General features: G+C 44.2%; 1 protein-coding gene across 1 annotated transcript in view; it reads left to right on the top strand.

Annotated features, from left to right (window-relative positions):
* Positions 1–15,954, top strand: part of LOC119406482 (protein crumbs-like) — a 286,551-nt gene that overhangs the window by 198,113 nt on the left and 72,484 nt on the right. Inside the window, exons 11-13 of the mRNA XM_037673508.2 lie at positions 3,478–3,811; positions 4,436–4,706; positions 6,823–6,990. Of these exons, the coding sequence (XP_037529436.1) occupies positions 3,478–3,811; positions 4,436–4,706; positions 6,823–6,990 (773 nt within the window). The remainder of the gene's footprint in view (positions 1–3,477; positions 3,812–4,435; positions 4,707–6,822; positions 6,991–15,954) is intronic.

The following is a 15,954-nucleotide window of genomic DNA, read 5'->3' as shown; positions in this document are numbered from 1 at the left end:
ACTTCCCAATTGTATCTTAAGATACTTCGATACATTTGCAAATTTGCTGTTATAGATCTATATGATGAAGCAGCAAAGACCTACGTAGAAATGTGCTTGCAAATTTCTTAACTGCGACCAGCTTTGTTTAATTTTAACAAAATACCTGTTTGTATCACAAGATACAAACTTTCTTGCTCAAGGCGTATTAGTTTCATTTCTAAACGACTTATTGGGATTTGTTTGGATGCTTAACATGACAGCTCTTAAACTGCTGCGCTGTTAGTTGTTTTTGCTTGACAATTCTGTAGTTTAGTGGTGTCGCTGCTCTACTTGGTGACCAGCTGGCTGGTTATCATCTACTTGCAAGTGCCTCCGCACGATGGCGCAAATACCTCTGTGCAGTCCTAACGTGTCTGCAAGCGTATTATTTTCGTAATACCGCATCCACCCAGAGGTGTACAGTAGCAACAACATTGGTAGCGATATTGTTTGTGACGCATCGTGTAAAGACGATGAACTACATAGTCGGCGCTCACAATTAATTGAGGACACAAAACTGCAGTGATTTTTCATATTTTACTTATCTGCTGGCGTAAAGCGTTCGTTAGCAACATATTCACTAACGTGCCATCTTTTACCATTTGTTCTCCGAGAGAACCTGAGCCGCCAGGAAACGTCTCGGACGTATTCTAGCGGCACTAAACGGCGAAGGTTATCACTGCTATTCACACTATTGCCACTTCTAGCTCTGCTTACCTGCGTATTTGTAACAATAAGAATACTTTAAGTTGACCTAAACAAGGAAAACGCATATATTTAAGTCAAATAGCAAGGTGGTTCCGTATTAAACAATCAAAGCGAATAAGTATACAGGGTGTTTCACGTAAGTAGAACCCAATATTTAAAAAAAACAAGTGGTATTATAACCACCGCTGAATGAAATCAAAGGTATTTGGTTAGCCGTCATGTGGCACTCGTTATGGTATGTTTTTACTAAGCTTAACAGGTTAATAGAAGCGCGATAATGCTTTTAAAGCCTTCTGTGCTGACGACGGACTCGGCCATCGTCAGAGACAGACTCTGAGCAGTGTCATATTTTCGTTTCCTTTTTTTTGCCCCTCTCTTTTTGTTCCTTTTCTTGCTCTCTTTTTTTTTGTAACATCTCTCTTCTATCATCTTTTATCTCCCTTACCCCATCCCCCAGCACAGGGTAGCTAGCCGGTCTAAGAACTGGCTAACCTCCTTGTCTTTCCGCTTGTTTCTTCCTTCCTTCCTTAACTGGTTAATTAAATAAGGTCAATTATGCGACATTGCGACATTTTTAATATTCACTTTAGGGCCAACTGCGCTTCGACCCATCGTAGAGCGAATTTAAAAACGACCAACCCAATTTTTTTTGGCGGCGTACATACTGCGTGATGAATATTTACGGGCTTTTAGAGAAAGCCCGCGAAAATATGAAATAAAGCCACGTTCGCAGACAGTTAAAAAATAAGAATAAAGCAGAGAACGTATTTTAGCAGCAGGTTACAAAAGACGTATTACATAAACAGACGGGCGAAAAATTATGCAGAGGACAAGGTAATGTATGGGGTGCAAACGGAAGACAGCAAAGAAAGCACTTGTGCTAACAATCAAATTATCATTAAAAGAACTTCTCGAATAATTTAGCAGGAAGAACAAAAACACAGTACTTCAGAATATTTTCTGTTACGTAAATGCTGGTTCTATTACATCTAACGTCAGCACCGTTAGTAGGACGGTTGTTAGAATCTCCTTTGCATGCAAGTAATAATAATATCTGGTGTTTAACGTCCCAAAACCACGATATCATTATGAGAGACGCCGTAGTGGAGGGCTCCGGAAATTCGACCACCTGGGGTTCTTTAACGTGCACCTAAATCTAAGTACACGGGCCTCAAACATCTTGGCCTCCATCGAAAATGCAGCCGCCGCGGCCGGGATTCGATCCCGCGACCTGCGGGTCAGCAGTCGAGCGCCATAACCGCTAGACCACCGTGGCGGGGCCTTTGTATGCAAGTCAATCTCGTCGTACTATGCAAGTCAAGTTTGCATCCACAAGACCTTTCAAATCGCTGATGTGTGAAAGGCGCGAGACGCAAAGCAGCTCCATTTTTGCATTCTTGAGACATTGCAACGAAGGATCACGCAAGACAAACTTCGATAGTGACAGTATAGCGGCATCAGAATTTGCGCAAAAGACGCCACACACGTTGGGAGTACGTAGCAGAGTGCAGGGTCTATGAACAAGTGTCATCACATCAACACAACTAAAAATAAAGAAAGCATCGAGAAAACAAAAGGTCGACAGTGCGTAGACGTTCGCGCGCTTGGTTTTGTCCAAATGGCTCGAGAGCCATCACGTCACTCTGCTCCACCAATGGGGACGCGTATACCTAATCACCTGCCCTCGCTGGAGCACTCTGGCGGAAAGATAAAAGAATGTCGCAATTGTTTTGTTTTCTTCTGGTGGCCTTAAGGGCAGTAGTATCAGCTTAAGAAGCGGAGTTCAGCCAACGTTTATTGTTTCGCACGGTGCTGTTTCTATAGCAGTATCTTGTATCTTAAGATACACGATACATTGCTGAATGTATCGGAAATACAGATACAGATACTCGTTTTGCAAGACGTATCGCGATACAGATACAAGATACCTAAAGAGTATCTAAGATAGTATCGAAGATACATGTATCTTCGATACTGCCCAGCACTGGCTATCACTATCAAAGAAAGAGATTGATTATTTAGAAAAATGTGGTTACTGATGTCATTCTCTCTTTTTGTGAATTGAACGTGTTTTATGTACGACGCATGCACGCTTGGCTTTCCTGGGAACGTTATGTGGGATGGTTTCATTAAAGCTGTTGATAGTTCCAGCGAGTGTCTGTCGTCTTCTCTTCTTGTGTACGCATCCGTAAGCTGGTGTTTTCATTTCTTCACTTTCATTGCCATACACTGGTGTCGTGCGGCAAAGCGTCCTAAGAATTGAAAAGGGCTACCAACTGTCACGAGATGCAGCGCGTTTAGTCCCTTAATTAGACACGCATGCACGTGTTGTATAACAATGTGCACCAGTATGACTGCTGACATCTGAAGACCTTACTGGCAGTCATGCAGAGCTGTCTATGATATTGCTGCGGCACTGAGAAACAAACATAACAATGCTAGTTGGTACATTGCCCTGAGTCATATTTATGAGAACTTCTAATAACTTAAAAAAAAGCTCCTGCGGTCTCCACGAGTTTGAGTCATCGGGAGTGTACTGTATTTGATCATATTTTTAATGTCTGTGTTTACTTGCGGTGTGCGGTGTATGTGGTAGAAGTTAAATCGATGCCATTGCGCACAATGTTCACCAGCTGACATGTACAGCAAAAAGATTTGCTGTAGCTTGAAAGTACTCCGAGGGGTAGACCGTCGTATTAAACTTGCTTTCTTATCCTTCTGTAATCGCTCTTCTCTCTCTGCGTCCAGGTGAGCTGTGCGAGAGGAGGAACGTTTGTACGGCTGACTGTATCAATGGAACCTCGCTGTGCCATGAACAGGGTTGGCAGTGCGACTGCCAATACGATGGAGAGACATGTGGAAGGGATGCAGTCGTGTCGGCTGCTCCCGGTCCCTGCAGTTCACGGCCATGTGCAAACAATGCCACCTGCCGCCTCAGTGAACTGGAGCCCCTGGGCTTTGTGTGTGCCTGCCCTCTGGGGCTGGTGGGCAATCGCTGCGAACACGATGTGGACGAATGTGCGGGTCATAAGTGTCCCAATGGAATGCAGTGCTTAGACAAGCTGCGTGGATATGAGTGCAGGTGAGTGCAGTGTGATGAGTGAAGTAGCGTAATGGTGACCACTACTACAGTCACGAGTCAAAAAGAATGTTTCGTAGCCCATGTGTGACATGACACTTTTGAGCGTTGTCGTGCAGGGCTTTGTCTCTAGTGGAGCACATCAAAATTGGGTGGGCATGAACCATGTCAGACTCCAACTGGATAAGCTTGCTCTCTTCTTGCTCACGTGGGGGGGTAAACAGCCATAAAAATATATCGCTCATAGTTGTCTGCTCCAGCAGTTCAGTGTTCTTGTGGGGTAAGCATTCATTATGCTGCACAAATGAGCAGTATTGTAAAACAGTTCTGAATACCATGGACGATGAGGTCTTGCATTAGGTTCAATTGTCCAAGTCTTACAATAAATAATCTAATTCTTATGTTTATACTTGTTTGCTTGAAACTTGTATAAAAAAGTTGTATAAGAAAGTTGTATAAAAATGTAAGCATTCCACTGAGGTAAAACTAACAAAAAAACATGCTTGCTTTGTCACATTTCCCTCATTTTAAGAAATTTCAAATAAAGATCTTACCGCAGAGCTGTTCTGGTCGAGCTTGCAGCTCATGTTGGATGTGACTGTATACATGTCCTGTTAATATGTGCAGATGTTCCGACCCTCAAGGCACATGCGGAAGCTTCGCTCGAGGCTGTCATCCAAATCCATGCGTGTCTGCTGACTCTGTGTGCCAAGAAACGGATGAATTGGGCAGCTTCCACTGTGAGTGCCCCCGTGGCTACCAGGGCTCGCGATGCGCAGAAGACGTGGACGAGTGTGCAGCTCACATCTGCGAACATGACGGCCTCTGTCGCAACAAGCCGGGAAAGTTTGAGTGCTACTGTCGACCCGGATACACAGGAACACGCTGCCACATTGAGGTGCACATCCTTTCTTTACGAGGGTTGTGTTCACGTGTTCTTCTTTTGTGATAGCCAATCAAGTATCATTGATTCCACTCATTAAGGGGCTTAAGCCAAGATAAACAGAAGCTCGTATGAGATTTGCAGATCTCGATGCATTGTTGGTCTTTTGATCCTGTAGTGGCCATCCATGATCTGTCCACACTGCGTGGATGAAAGTGACTTGGGGGAGTGTGTCACTAGCATTGCCTGGAACTGGTTTCTACTTGCAGTTTTTGCGGAGAGTGAGGAAGAACAGCTAGGGGCCTTGAAGGGAAAGGGAAAAAAAGAAAGCTAGTTGTCTAGTTGTGGCTCGCACTCACCGGCAGTCTCTCTATGCTCCTCCACATGCTCACATCTCAACATTGCCATTCTGAGCATGTCATTTAGACTTTCTTTTCTTGCACCTTGAGGATCTGTGAAGTGCAGTGTCCCTTTTCATGTTTACAGGGATAGTTTCTTTTTTTTTTTTTCCACTCTCTTCCTAGGCCTGGGCGTTAGTGTTAAATGCATTATGCTGTGCCAAGCTTCACTGCATGTTGTCAGTGTGCAGTCATCATATTCCTACATCCCTTACTCTTCTGTTACTTACTTATCAGTGCTGCTTTTCAATTATGAAGTCCTCAATAAATGTACTCTGTGTAGAATTCCGCAAAGAATGGTCAGTTAACTATGTGTACTGAGTTGCCTTGTACTTGGATGACTTGCAGCTTCAGTTGGGCTGAGCTACTTCCTAGTATACAGTGCAGTCCACTTATATCGATATCCAAGTGCCAAGGAAATCCTGTCATTATAACCGATAATTGTTATAAGTGGGTTGAGAAAAAAAGACCTGGGTGGGCTGCTCAACCGTATTGTCGGAGTCATTGCTCTCACCGCTGTCCGCGCACGTATACGTGCAACGATCCCCTCATCACTGAGGCACTCGGGCGTTTCCACAGCATCGTGTGCATGAAGAAAGTCGTCCAGACCCAACGCATCTTCGTTATGCGCTGACCACAACTCCGGCACCTCTTGACGGGACGCTGGGATGTCGGCAATGACGCCCCATCCACGGCGAAACATAAAACGGAGGCAGTTGTGGAGAAAGACAGTACAGTAGTCAAAGCACGGTGTGCACAACAGATGAGCGAGCGGTGCGAGCCAACGTTGGTGCGACCGGGCGCGGACGAGGCCAAAGCAGTGGCTCCGGGAGGGGAGTTCAGAAGGAAAGCTCCTCCTCCTCTCGCTTCCTCGTAAGCAGCGCAGTCGACTCGTTTTCTGAGGTGGTGGACGGGGTGCGAGGAGCATCTAAGCGCGCGCTAGGAGAGCCAGTCTAAGCGCGCGCTATAGCCGGATTCAATTGCTGTATCCGATATCGCAGCACTGGAGCATTGTAATAAGCGGTTTACTTTACCATGGAAAGCATACAAAAGTGGACGGTGCCATCGTTGTTCATTCTTATATCCTATATATTGCCACACGCGCTTCTTTTTGTCATTTTTATGTATAGTCCGTTGCACGCATAGCCGCCACCTTGTGCAAGCCGCACCCGAATTGCTGGGGACCTTCCAGATTATTTCAGAATCTTCTTATAGGCTTGAGCGCGCAAACGCGAACAGTTGAGTTCATTCTGGAACTAACGTGGCCACCAGCGATAAGGCTCGAATGTTCGATGCTGCATGTATAAATGCCGACGCACCTTACCGCAGGGCAGATTATCGACGACCGACGCCCTGTTCGCCGCTATCCGTGTGCAGTGTGTGTTGCTGTAGTTTGCGTTTCTGTTGCCTGGCCACAAGTTCGGCCAAATAAAGTTTCATCTTGGACACGCCGACTGCCGCCTTCGTCGACCTCACGACCTCGTGAAAATATTATTATAAACGGCATTGTTATAAGTGGACTGGACTGTACATCTCATTTGCTGTTTATTTCTTGTGACATGAAGGAACAATTTTCAGTAGTGTGCACATGCAAGTAGAGTGTACTTTACAGCCAGCATGTGCCCGCTAGAGAGAAAGTGATGGTTTTGGAAGTGAACCTCTGTGAGAGATAAGCAGGGTAACTGTTGCAGCTTGGTCTTCAGTTTCCTAACACGGCTTCTTGTGTGCTGCAGGTGAATGAGTGCCTCTCACAGCCCTGCCTCAATGGAGCGACCTGTGTGGACGGGGTGAACGAGTACAAGTGCATCTGCCCTGGTGGCTATCTGGGTGACCACTGCGAGATAGACTTTAACGAGTGTGCCTCCAGTCCCTGCATGCACGGGGCTACCTGCCTGGACCAGGTGAGTTTTGTATAACTCTGTGCTATAAAAACTAGGGGTATGCGAATATTCAACAATATCGAATAACGAGTCTCGTAGCGTTCCATTTGATTCGGTACTCGAATCGAATAACATTCTATTTGATTCGGTACTCGAATCGAATAGCATTGTATTTGATTTCGTACTCAAATCGAATAGAGCATATTTGAAATATACCGAATATTTTTCGAGTATTTGTTTAATAATCAGCACCAACTAGAATACCCCAAAGGGACACAATGTTGGTTTAGCGAGGGGTAATTTTGGTTGTTTTGATCATTTAATTGCCAAGATAAATGCAGCCCAAGCTCTTACATGGCCTATCGAATCTATACTGACCACTGAATGAAGGCACCTTTTGCTTAAAACTCCAGTGTTGCTGAAGCGAATGTGTCATCCATCTATTATCACTGTCGTGAGCTTGATGGGATGTTTGCCTGGCTCTCGGTAATACATTGCTGTATTATGTAGGCAGTATATATTTAAGTTAAATGGGCACTTGCATGCTGTATCCTGTCATTTTTTTTATGTGTTTATGCTACTGTGTTAAACTTCATTATATAAAATTCTTACTATGCTGCAGCTGCATTTCATCAGTCAGTTCTTGTCTTCATTTTGTATTAACTGAAGATGGGGAATACGGCTACATTCAGCTTCGGAAGTGCGATTTTTGTACATGTTTACATCAGTAACAGACACAAGTGTTGTGTTTCTGTAAATTGTTCTTGCAGATACAGTATTCAACAGTCATGCTTTCCTGCTTTTGGTGCTAAGGTCCATGCTGGGATAACTGGTTTATCTGTTTCAGTTCATATTATCTGTGTGTGCGGTGCTCGGTTGGATGTGTTCAATGTTTATGCCTCACTATTATTTAAAAGGTGGTGACAAAGTACCACTCTGAATCCTGTAGTCGCTACAGTCGCACTTACAAAAGATCTCGCTTTAGTTGCTGCTGTATACGAGCTTACCACAGTTTACGTAACTATGGCATTTTTTGCCGGTTAAAAGCAATCAAAACTCTAAAGATGGGCAAATATTCGGGTGCTTTGAATTTGTTTTGACACGAAATTAGATTATTGAAAATATCGAAGTATTCGAATTGAACATTGCGAAATGAACGTTGCGCTCAAATATATGTATATTTGAGCTCATATGACCCCCCCCCCCCCCCTGTAACGCAGCGCAAGAAACACGGACACAGAACAGGAGCACACTGCACAGTGCTAACAATCAACTCAGATATATTGAAGAACACACACACATGTATACCCATGAAAACAAACATGTGATCCCAAACATAAAGAAAAGAGGAGATTCAGTGATTGGCAATGAGGAAATCTAACACGATATAATGCAACAGTACTGACGGCCTTGTGACACACGCTTCACCAAATTTGCTGATAAAAAACACCTCTTCGATCTCTCGCTCCATCTTTTAATCTTGCGAGTACAGTTGCTTCTGTCAGCTCAGGCGCTGTAAACCCCCTTGTAAAGACGGTTTCACTGCAATGTGGGGTGCTATGCCGTGAAACCACCTATCCAGGGGAAATCTGCACTGCCACAAAGCCACATTTCAAGGTTTAATGTACATACAGTAAAAGCTTGTTAATTCGGATTTCTAGGGACTGGAAAAAATGTCCGAATTAACCGAATGTCCGAATTATCGAATGGTCGAAATAAACACAATAAATGCAAGAGTTTTTTCAACATACCTTTACTTTACAAGGTAATCGCGGATGCGCCTCTGTTTTCGAGCAGAAATTCGCGCGGACACAATTTTTCTGAGCCCTTCAAGGTGCTCAGCAGCTAGCATGCTGTCTGCAGTGCCAAAACAAAATTCTTTAAGGACGACGAGGGCCTCCGCGGCTTCCTTCACAGTACGAGGGGGCCTGTGTGGCTCATAGTGTGGCTGCTCCTCTTCAGGCTCTTCGTTCTCGGATTCGTTGCCATGCATCACTTCCTTGACGATTTGCTCATCAGTCAGAGAGCCGGCAGTGGCAACGCGATCAATGCCGATATAATCGTCGAGTGTCACTGCATCAGGCATAACACTTCCGAAATCCTGCCAGTCATCGGCACCGTCGTTCGGCGACACTTCGGCCACTGCGGCATCGCTGGAGTCGGGTACAACAAAGCCACTGTTCCTGAAACAGTTGGCAATGGCGTGCGCAGGCGTGCTCTGCCACACATACGCGAAGAATGCTAACTGCGCTCAGGAGACTCACGTCGTATTGTTTGCCGACGTCATGGCACAGGAGCTTCTTCTTGCCGGGAGAGCCCATTTTTTAGGGCACGCAAAATTTCTACTTTGCTGGTGAAGTCCTTGGCCTCGTACTTGGGCCGCTTCGCCGGCGTTGCCATCGGCGGAGAGTGTGTTCACACGAGAAGTCAGCACAAAAGCACCAGCAACGATCAAGCTAAAGGAGCCGTACTGAATTGTTCCTCGATAAAACGGCGTTCAACGATGCAGCACACCAACGGGAGCAAAGCCGGCAAAGCAACAAAAATCAACACCGCGCCAAACCCACACGCTATCACGCGCGAAGAAAAGGCGTTCAATCAGTCTCAAGTCAAGCCAAGCCGATAATTGATGTCCATGGCGATGCTGCATTTGAGCTTCACTTTTGTTCCGAATGGTTCTTTTTTCGTTTTCGAGCCTCGCCAGCGGCCCGAAAGTCGCCGAATTATCCGATTTGCGGTCAAATCTGTCCGAAATAACGAGCTCCCAGTCTCAGAGTGATGCATATATTTACAGGGACCAGATGACGTGTCCGAATTAACCGATTTTCCGAATTAATGAGAGTCGAATTAACGAGCTTTTACTGTATTACCTTCACCATAATTAACTACTTTTGAAGTTTAAAAGCGTGTTATACGGGCTTATATGCTCTAAGCATTGTGATCTTTAAAACGTAATGTATTGTACTAGTTATACTTTGCACCCTACTGCTATACAAGTCTTGCTACTAATCAAATTTGCTTCCACTTCACTTCGATCCAAAAAATTGACATTCACACATGCCTAGTTCTAATTCTTAAAAATATTGTGCAAGTTAGTTGGGTCATGACAAAAACAATAATTTTTCTTAATGTGTGATATTATTATTCAAACTATTAGATTCGGAATTATTCGACAAAATCACTATTCGCCTCTAACCTCAAACTTGCTATTCGCCCACCCCTATAAAATTGCTTTGTTAAAGTTTGTGAATATTTATTTTATTTGAAATATAATGTTGCAAAATTGTAGGGCTGTTGTGAAAATGGTTGTCTTACTATTAAAAATCTATCTGAGTATTATTTGATTTGTATTCAGTTCAACTGTAAAATTTACTATTCTCACTCCCCATTTGAAAACAAAAAATATGCGAACCCAAATGTTGTGCCACTGGCCATTTTTTTTTTTTTTCGCTGAGGGCCGTGGTCAAAAAGCCACTAATGGGCTTGACTGGGACTACGACCCCTTACAAATGGGTGGCATAGGCAACATGTTTATTACAATAAAAATGTACAAACTGAGCAAACAATCTTAGTGACAGTTTCTACAAGTCTAATAAAGCATAAAGATTGAAAATAATAGTCAAAATATCAAACTTAAAAAAAGAACAAATGATCTTAATTATCCTCATATACGAAATCATTGAGAGTGTGTAACAATGCAAGAAATACAAGATTAGCACCAAAGTCAGATTGGGCATGTGCCCATACGCTTACTGCACTTGCAACCAAAACACGTACAGCCAAATGTGAAAGGAAAAAAATGCTTGAGAAACAAAGAGAATTCGTAAACAAATTACAACTATAAGTCGAAGTAAGAGCACATTGAATATAGTCAGGCAGTAAAAAAAAACCTAATATTAATACGTATGTGTAATTTCAGTCAGATGGCAGATTAAACGGCATTCAAGTGAAACGGCAAGAGAAAGCGCAGCATTTCTTTACCGTAGTTAGTGCGCGTGCATGGAATAAACCACATGTGAATGAAACGAGTGTTATAAAGAACATTGCGGTGCTGACACAATAGTTATCCACATGCATTATGTCCATGGATGCTTACCATAATGTTCCATGGATGATTATTATGTGTTTCTCAACCACAGTGGTGTGACACAGCCAACAAAATTGGTCGTGTTAAGCCCTTGTTGCTGACAGTAGGGTCCTTTAATACTTTTCTTCTGGCGATGAAAGTCCCGCCGAAGTTTCGTATAGGGACAAAAGCTGCCGTCCGAGGCGCCACCGTGCGTAGAAGGGCACTGATCTTCCGCACTTGGAAGGGCAGTGCACGTTCGTGTGGGTGTTTGCCATGAAAAACAGTTCACCCACATTTTTTGTTTGTGTTTGCTAACTGAACATTGCAGTGGTGAGTGTTGAATAAACTCTGCAGCACACGAGTCCTTTACCAGCTCAAGCCATTAATTGTTAACAGTGGTTGGACCTAGGCTACCCATCAAGTGATGCAATTTCACTTGTGCTCATACCCATACCTATGTTTCTGGATTGCACGTAGATTTTTAAAGACATGCTTAAATTATGCAGCACATCCTCAATAAGCCTAGCCCACCCACAGATTAACATTTCTTGCGCAGGAAGTTATGGTGGGCCCTATCGCGCACTCGCGGCCCGCAACTCTTACTCCCACTGATTGCCTGTTTATTTTGGAGCATCATGAAGCAGCCAAGGAGAATTTCGCGTAAAGAGTAAGCAAGTCCGAACATAAGGCCATCACGGCACCAATTGCAGCAGCAGCCATGAACAGCACATTCTAGATATAGGCGGTATGTACAGTTTGCGAGTGAAAGTTCTTGCATTTGCGCATACAAATTTTATAACACTGATCAGTTCATACCCGCGCAACTGTCTTTCTTTTTTCATCCATTCAGGCCCCGCCACGATGGTCTAGGGGTTATGGCATTCGACTGCTGACCTGAAGGTCGCGGGATCGAATCCTGGCCGTGGCGATTGCATTTTCAATCGAGGCGAAAATGTTTGAGGCCCATGTACTTAGATTTAGGTGCACATATAAAGGCCAACTCCGGCGATTTTTTGACCATGTCAAAGTAATGGTGCTTTAATGTTCCTGAGACACTCCTGTCATGGGCCTGATAGCAGAAATACTCGGCAAATTTTACAGTAATTATAAATAAGCAAAAAAGCGAAACACCAAAACCAAAACCTCACCGAGCAGTACTGTCTTCGCGTGATGTAGAAGTTGGCAAAAACCGGAAATCGTGCAAGCCATGCCGGTCCCGCCAGCGTGGAGTATGAAAGCTGCAAAAGCAGCAATGAGCAGACGCTGAGGTGACCCCGTTGCGACAGCCGTACCATGTCTGTGATTGACCGTGCTACGTGCACAAGCTCCTGCGAGTTGTCGGAAAATGACAGCTGCGATTCGGACGCACATGGAGGCCAACTAAAATCGCCATTCCTTTTCGATGAAGTAGGACACACCTGCGTAGTTATTTGCTTGCCTGGTTGCGCATTCTACCCTCAGATGGCGCCACCTGTCCAAGTAGCTCAAGTTTGTGGGGCCGTGATCGGGTAAAATGCTATCGCTGAGAAGTTCGCAGACTAACTAAAGCTTCTTAATATTGCTATAGGAAGAATGCATAAGTTTCACAATAGCGGTATTTAAAATCGCGTTGGCAGGGCCAAAGGAATTTAATATAAGCCAAGTACGAGCCACCTTTCGCACGACGCGCTAGGTCCGGTCACGGTGCACCCTGTATACGTTATGGAAAGTGTTTCCTCACAGTAATGTGCACGCTTAGCACATTACCGTAATGTTCACACTTGTGCACTCTTCAGCCGGTATGGTATTACTGCAGTTTCCGTGCGGTAAACTGGCACTGCTAGCTAAAACACTCTAACATCGAGACGAAGGGTAATCGTTAGCTCTGAGGGTTTAGTGACTGTCCAGGTAATTATACGGGCAATCGTGTGCAACCACAACGCGACACCACTTGCCACCCATCGCATGCAGGCCGACAACGAACTAAAATTCGCATGCTGTACCAACGAAGCGTTGGCCCGTTGGCCAAACAACATACGCGATCGTTGCCTTGTGGACAGCAGACGATGTAGTGGCACCTCGGTTCCGTCACTTCTGTCACTTTGCCGTGAATGACGTCACTCACAATGTTGCCGATAATTGTGGGAAGCCAGTTGGGAGAGTCAGGGAAATCTCTAAAATTCATTTGTAAGGAATCTGTGTATCTCTCCAGCCTGTAATTTAGCATAAATAATGGAAACGTAGAAAGGAACGTACCCAGCGAATTTCATTGAGATCCATTGACCTCGAAAAATTGCCGGAGGTGGCGGTTGAAATTTCCGGGGCCCTCCACTACGGTGTCCCTCATAATCATATCGTGGTTTTGGGACGTTAAACCCCAAATGTTATTATTATTATTATTTTCATCCATTCACATTTAATAGGGGCTTTTAGCTTGTACGTATACTTCTTTACGTTACCATGTTACCGGATACTGGAAGGAATCTGCACATGCGTGGGCCTTTACGAAATGGAGACTTTTATGGAACGTAAACTACTTGCCAGATAGGCTTTATGTTTATAACCCTATCTCACAAATCCACCTTTGTTCGTGGCTACTCGCAATATCCGCTTTGCGGAGACTCCAGCCGCCGTGTCAAAATAATCTGAAGTGCGAGCGCCACTCGCGATCACCTTGTTTCAGACGTATGACCGAAGCTAGAGCGACCTAGAATACCAAATCCGTAAACGTGAGAGGCCTAAAGCTCCTGACAGACTGGATAGGTGGCGCCATCTAGCGGGGTCAAAACGAACCAGGCAAGCGCAAAATTGTTATTGCAGAACCATAATTACGAATGAGCTGCCTTTTTAATCATTTGTCCCCTCAAAAACACTAGGCGAAAGAAACGTGTCCATGACTGTGGTTGCACGAAGCATCACAATAGGTCAACACCATCATTCGGTAACTCCGTATTCCTACACCCCTTTGCATATACCAGGACACTGCACACGCTAAAAACCTCCCTTATGATTTGACCGCACCGGTAATTCAGTATTATCTAAATTAAATGTAGTTTAAGTGCAGTTATCATCACCATTTAGTGGTTCGCACAAACGTAAAGATATACGTTTACGTACGTACGTAATCGTTTACGTATGGCGAGCTAAAACTTTTCTAAAAGATGTGTTCCGGTAACAGTGCGGTAAATGCAGTCTGGTATTCCGGTAACACGGTAACGCTAAAAAGTATACATACAAGCTTAAAGTCCCTAATGTCGCATGTACAATCAGCTCAAGGTTGACGTTCCAGTGAGTCACTCGAAAACACCACCGCAAGTCATTTACTGGAACACCAGCCCAAATAGAAACCTGCTCGGCACTTCCATCACCACTAGGTTATTCCTAACTATTCTTACAATACTGATTATCACGGCTGATGATTAACTGTAACTGTAACAGTAGCCAATACAGCGAATACTGATTAACAGTATTACTTTTATTGCGTGTTTTTTACATTTTCACATTCATTTGCTTGATCTACCTACAACCCACTTTTAAATGTAACATTTTTTCAATTTTTCTGCCGTATCAAAACATTTTCGTAGAGCTCCAACTAAAAGTGGATAACATTTTGAATTGGGCTACACTGCCTCCTGGAGGACTGTATCTGCTTCACGAAAGGATGGAATGGCGTAGGATATTATTAAGCAGTAATTGCTAGCAAATATCAAGGACACAGTGCAGTCTCAATCCCTTGCACAAAGGGTTACAATTAAGACTGCATTTGATGGATTGTGACAGAAAAGTTGACTAATTGAGTGATTGGGTAAAAAAAGTCCTGGAAAAATAAACAATAAAAAACTAGACAAGTAGACAGGGAAGCCTTCAGAAATTATTGGGAAGGCGCCTTCTACAGTTTGGGTCAGTCACATGGCAGAGACACAACACTACCAGTCACAATACACAGGTCCGCACGAATAATGTCGCCGGCATCAAAATGCTTTTTGCACATGCGAATGTACTTTGCCTCAAACAAGAATCCAGCAGTCTGTTGTCGCAGGATGGATCGCTTTCACATGTCGCGTAGTTTCACATCGGCTGGTAAGCAGCATAAGGAGACCTTTTCATCGATGTTTTTGTAACCGGAGTGGCAGCCTGGCACACAGCAAGTGTTAGACATGGAGCACACATTGAGGTGAAGCGGAACAAGCACGTGGAACAAGCACGCAACACTGCTAATGGCGACCACCTCTCCGGGTAGCCGTTGTCACCTCCTCATTGGTTGCCCTTCTAGCTACGCCAGCACTGCGGGGCGGCACCTGCAGCCGCTATATTAAGCTCTCCCATAGCATTACACGGGAATTTCGTGACCAGAAGAAAAGTATTAAAGGACCCTGCCGATAGTCTTGCCGACCAAAATTTTTCTGTGCCTGTTGCTTACTTGGTGCTGCCATTGTGCTGATATGTAACGGGAGAATGGGACGATAGTTGAAAGGTATAAACGTGGTGACTTAAACTATGTGCAGCAGTTTGTGGAGCCCTCAGCAAATGTAGTCTATTTTGGCACAACACTATGTGGTTTCAGTTTTCCACTTGCATTAGAGCACCTGCTGCAATAGGTGCATGCTGCTTTTCACCGTGCATCAAAACTCTACTCATGACTAGGTGCTTGGAATGACAGTTTGGGTACCCGAATATAAAATGAAAGGTTATGCTCATAAAATTTTCAAAGGAAACAAGAAACTGCATTGCATGGAAATGAAAATATCCTTGCAGCAGCAGAGACTTGCATGTTTTGTTACCCCATTTGATATCCAGCCATCGTGATTATGTACTTGCGATCTGTGCGATAAAGCACAGCAGAATGATATTTCCAAAAGTGCTTTTTCTTTCCGGGCATTATTTCACAGTGGAACAAGCTTAGCTTCCAAATCATGTTGAAGGCTTCAGGCCAGACA

Source organism: Rhipicephalus sanguineus, chromosome 1 (genome assembly GCF_013339695.2).
Source record: "Rhipicephalus sanguineus isolate Rsan-2018 chromosome 1, BIME_Rsan_1.4, whole genome shotgun sequence".
Lineage (NCBI taxonomy): Eukaryota > Metazoa > Arthropoda > Arachnida > Ixodida > Ixodidae > Rhipicephalus > Rhipicephalus sanguineus.
The sequence above is the reverse complement of the archived record's forward strand: the minus strand, read 5'-3'. Positions and strand labels throughout refer to the sequence as shown.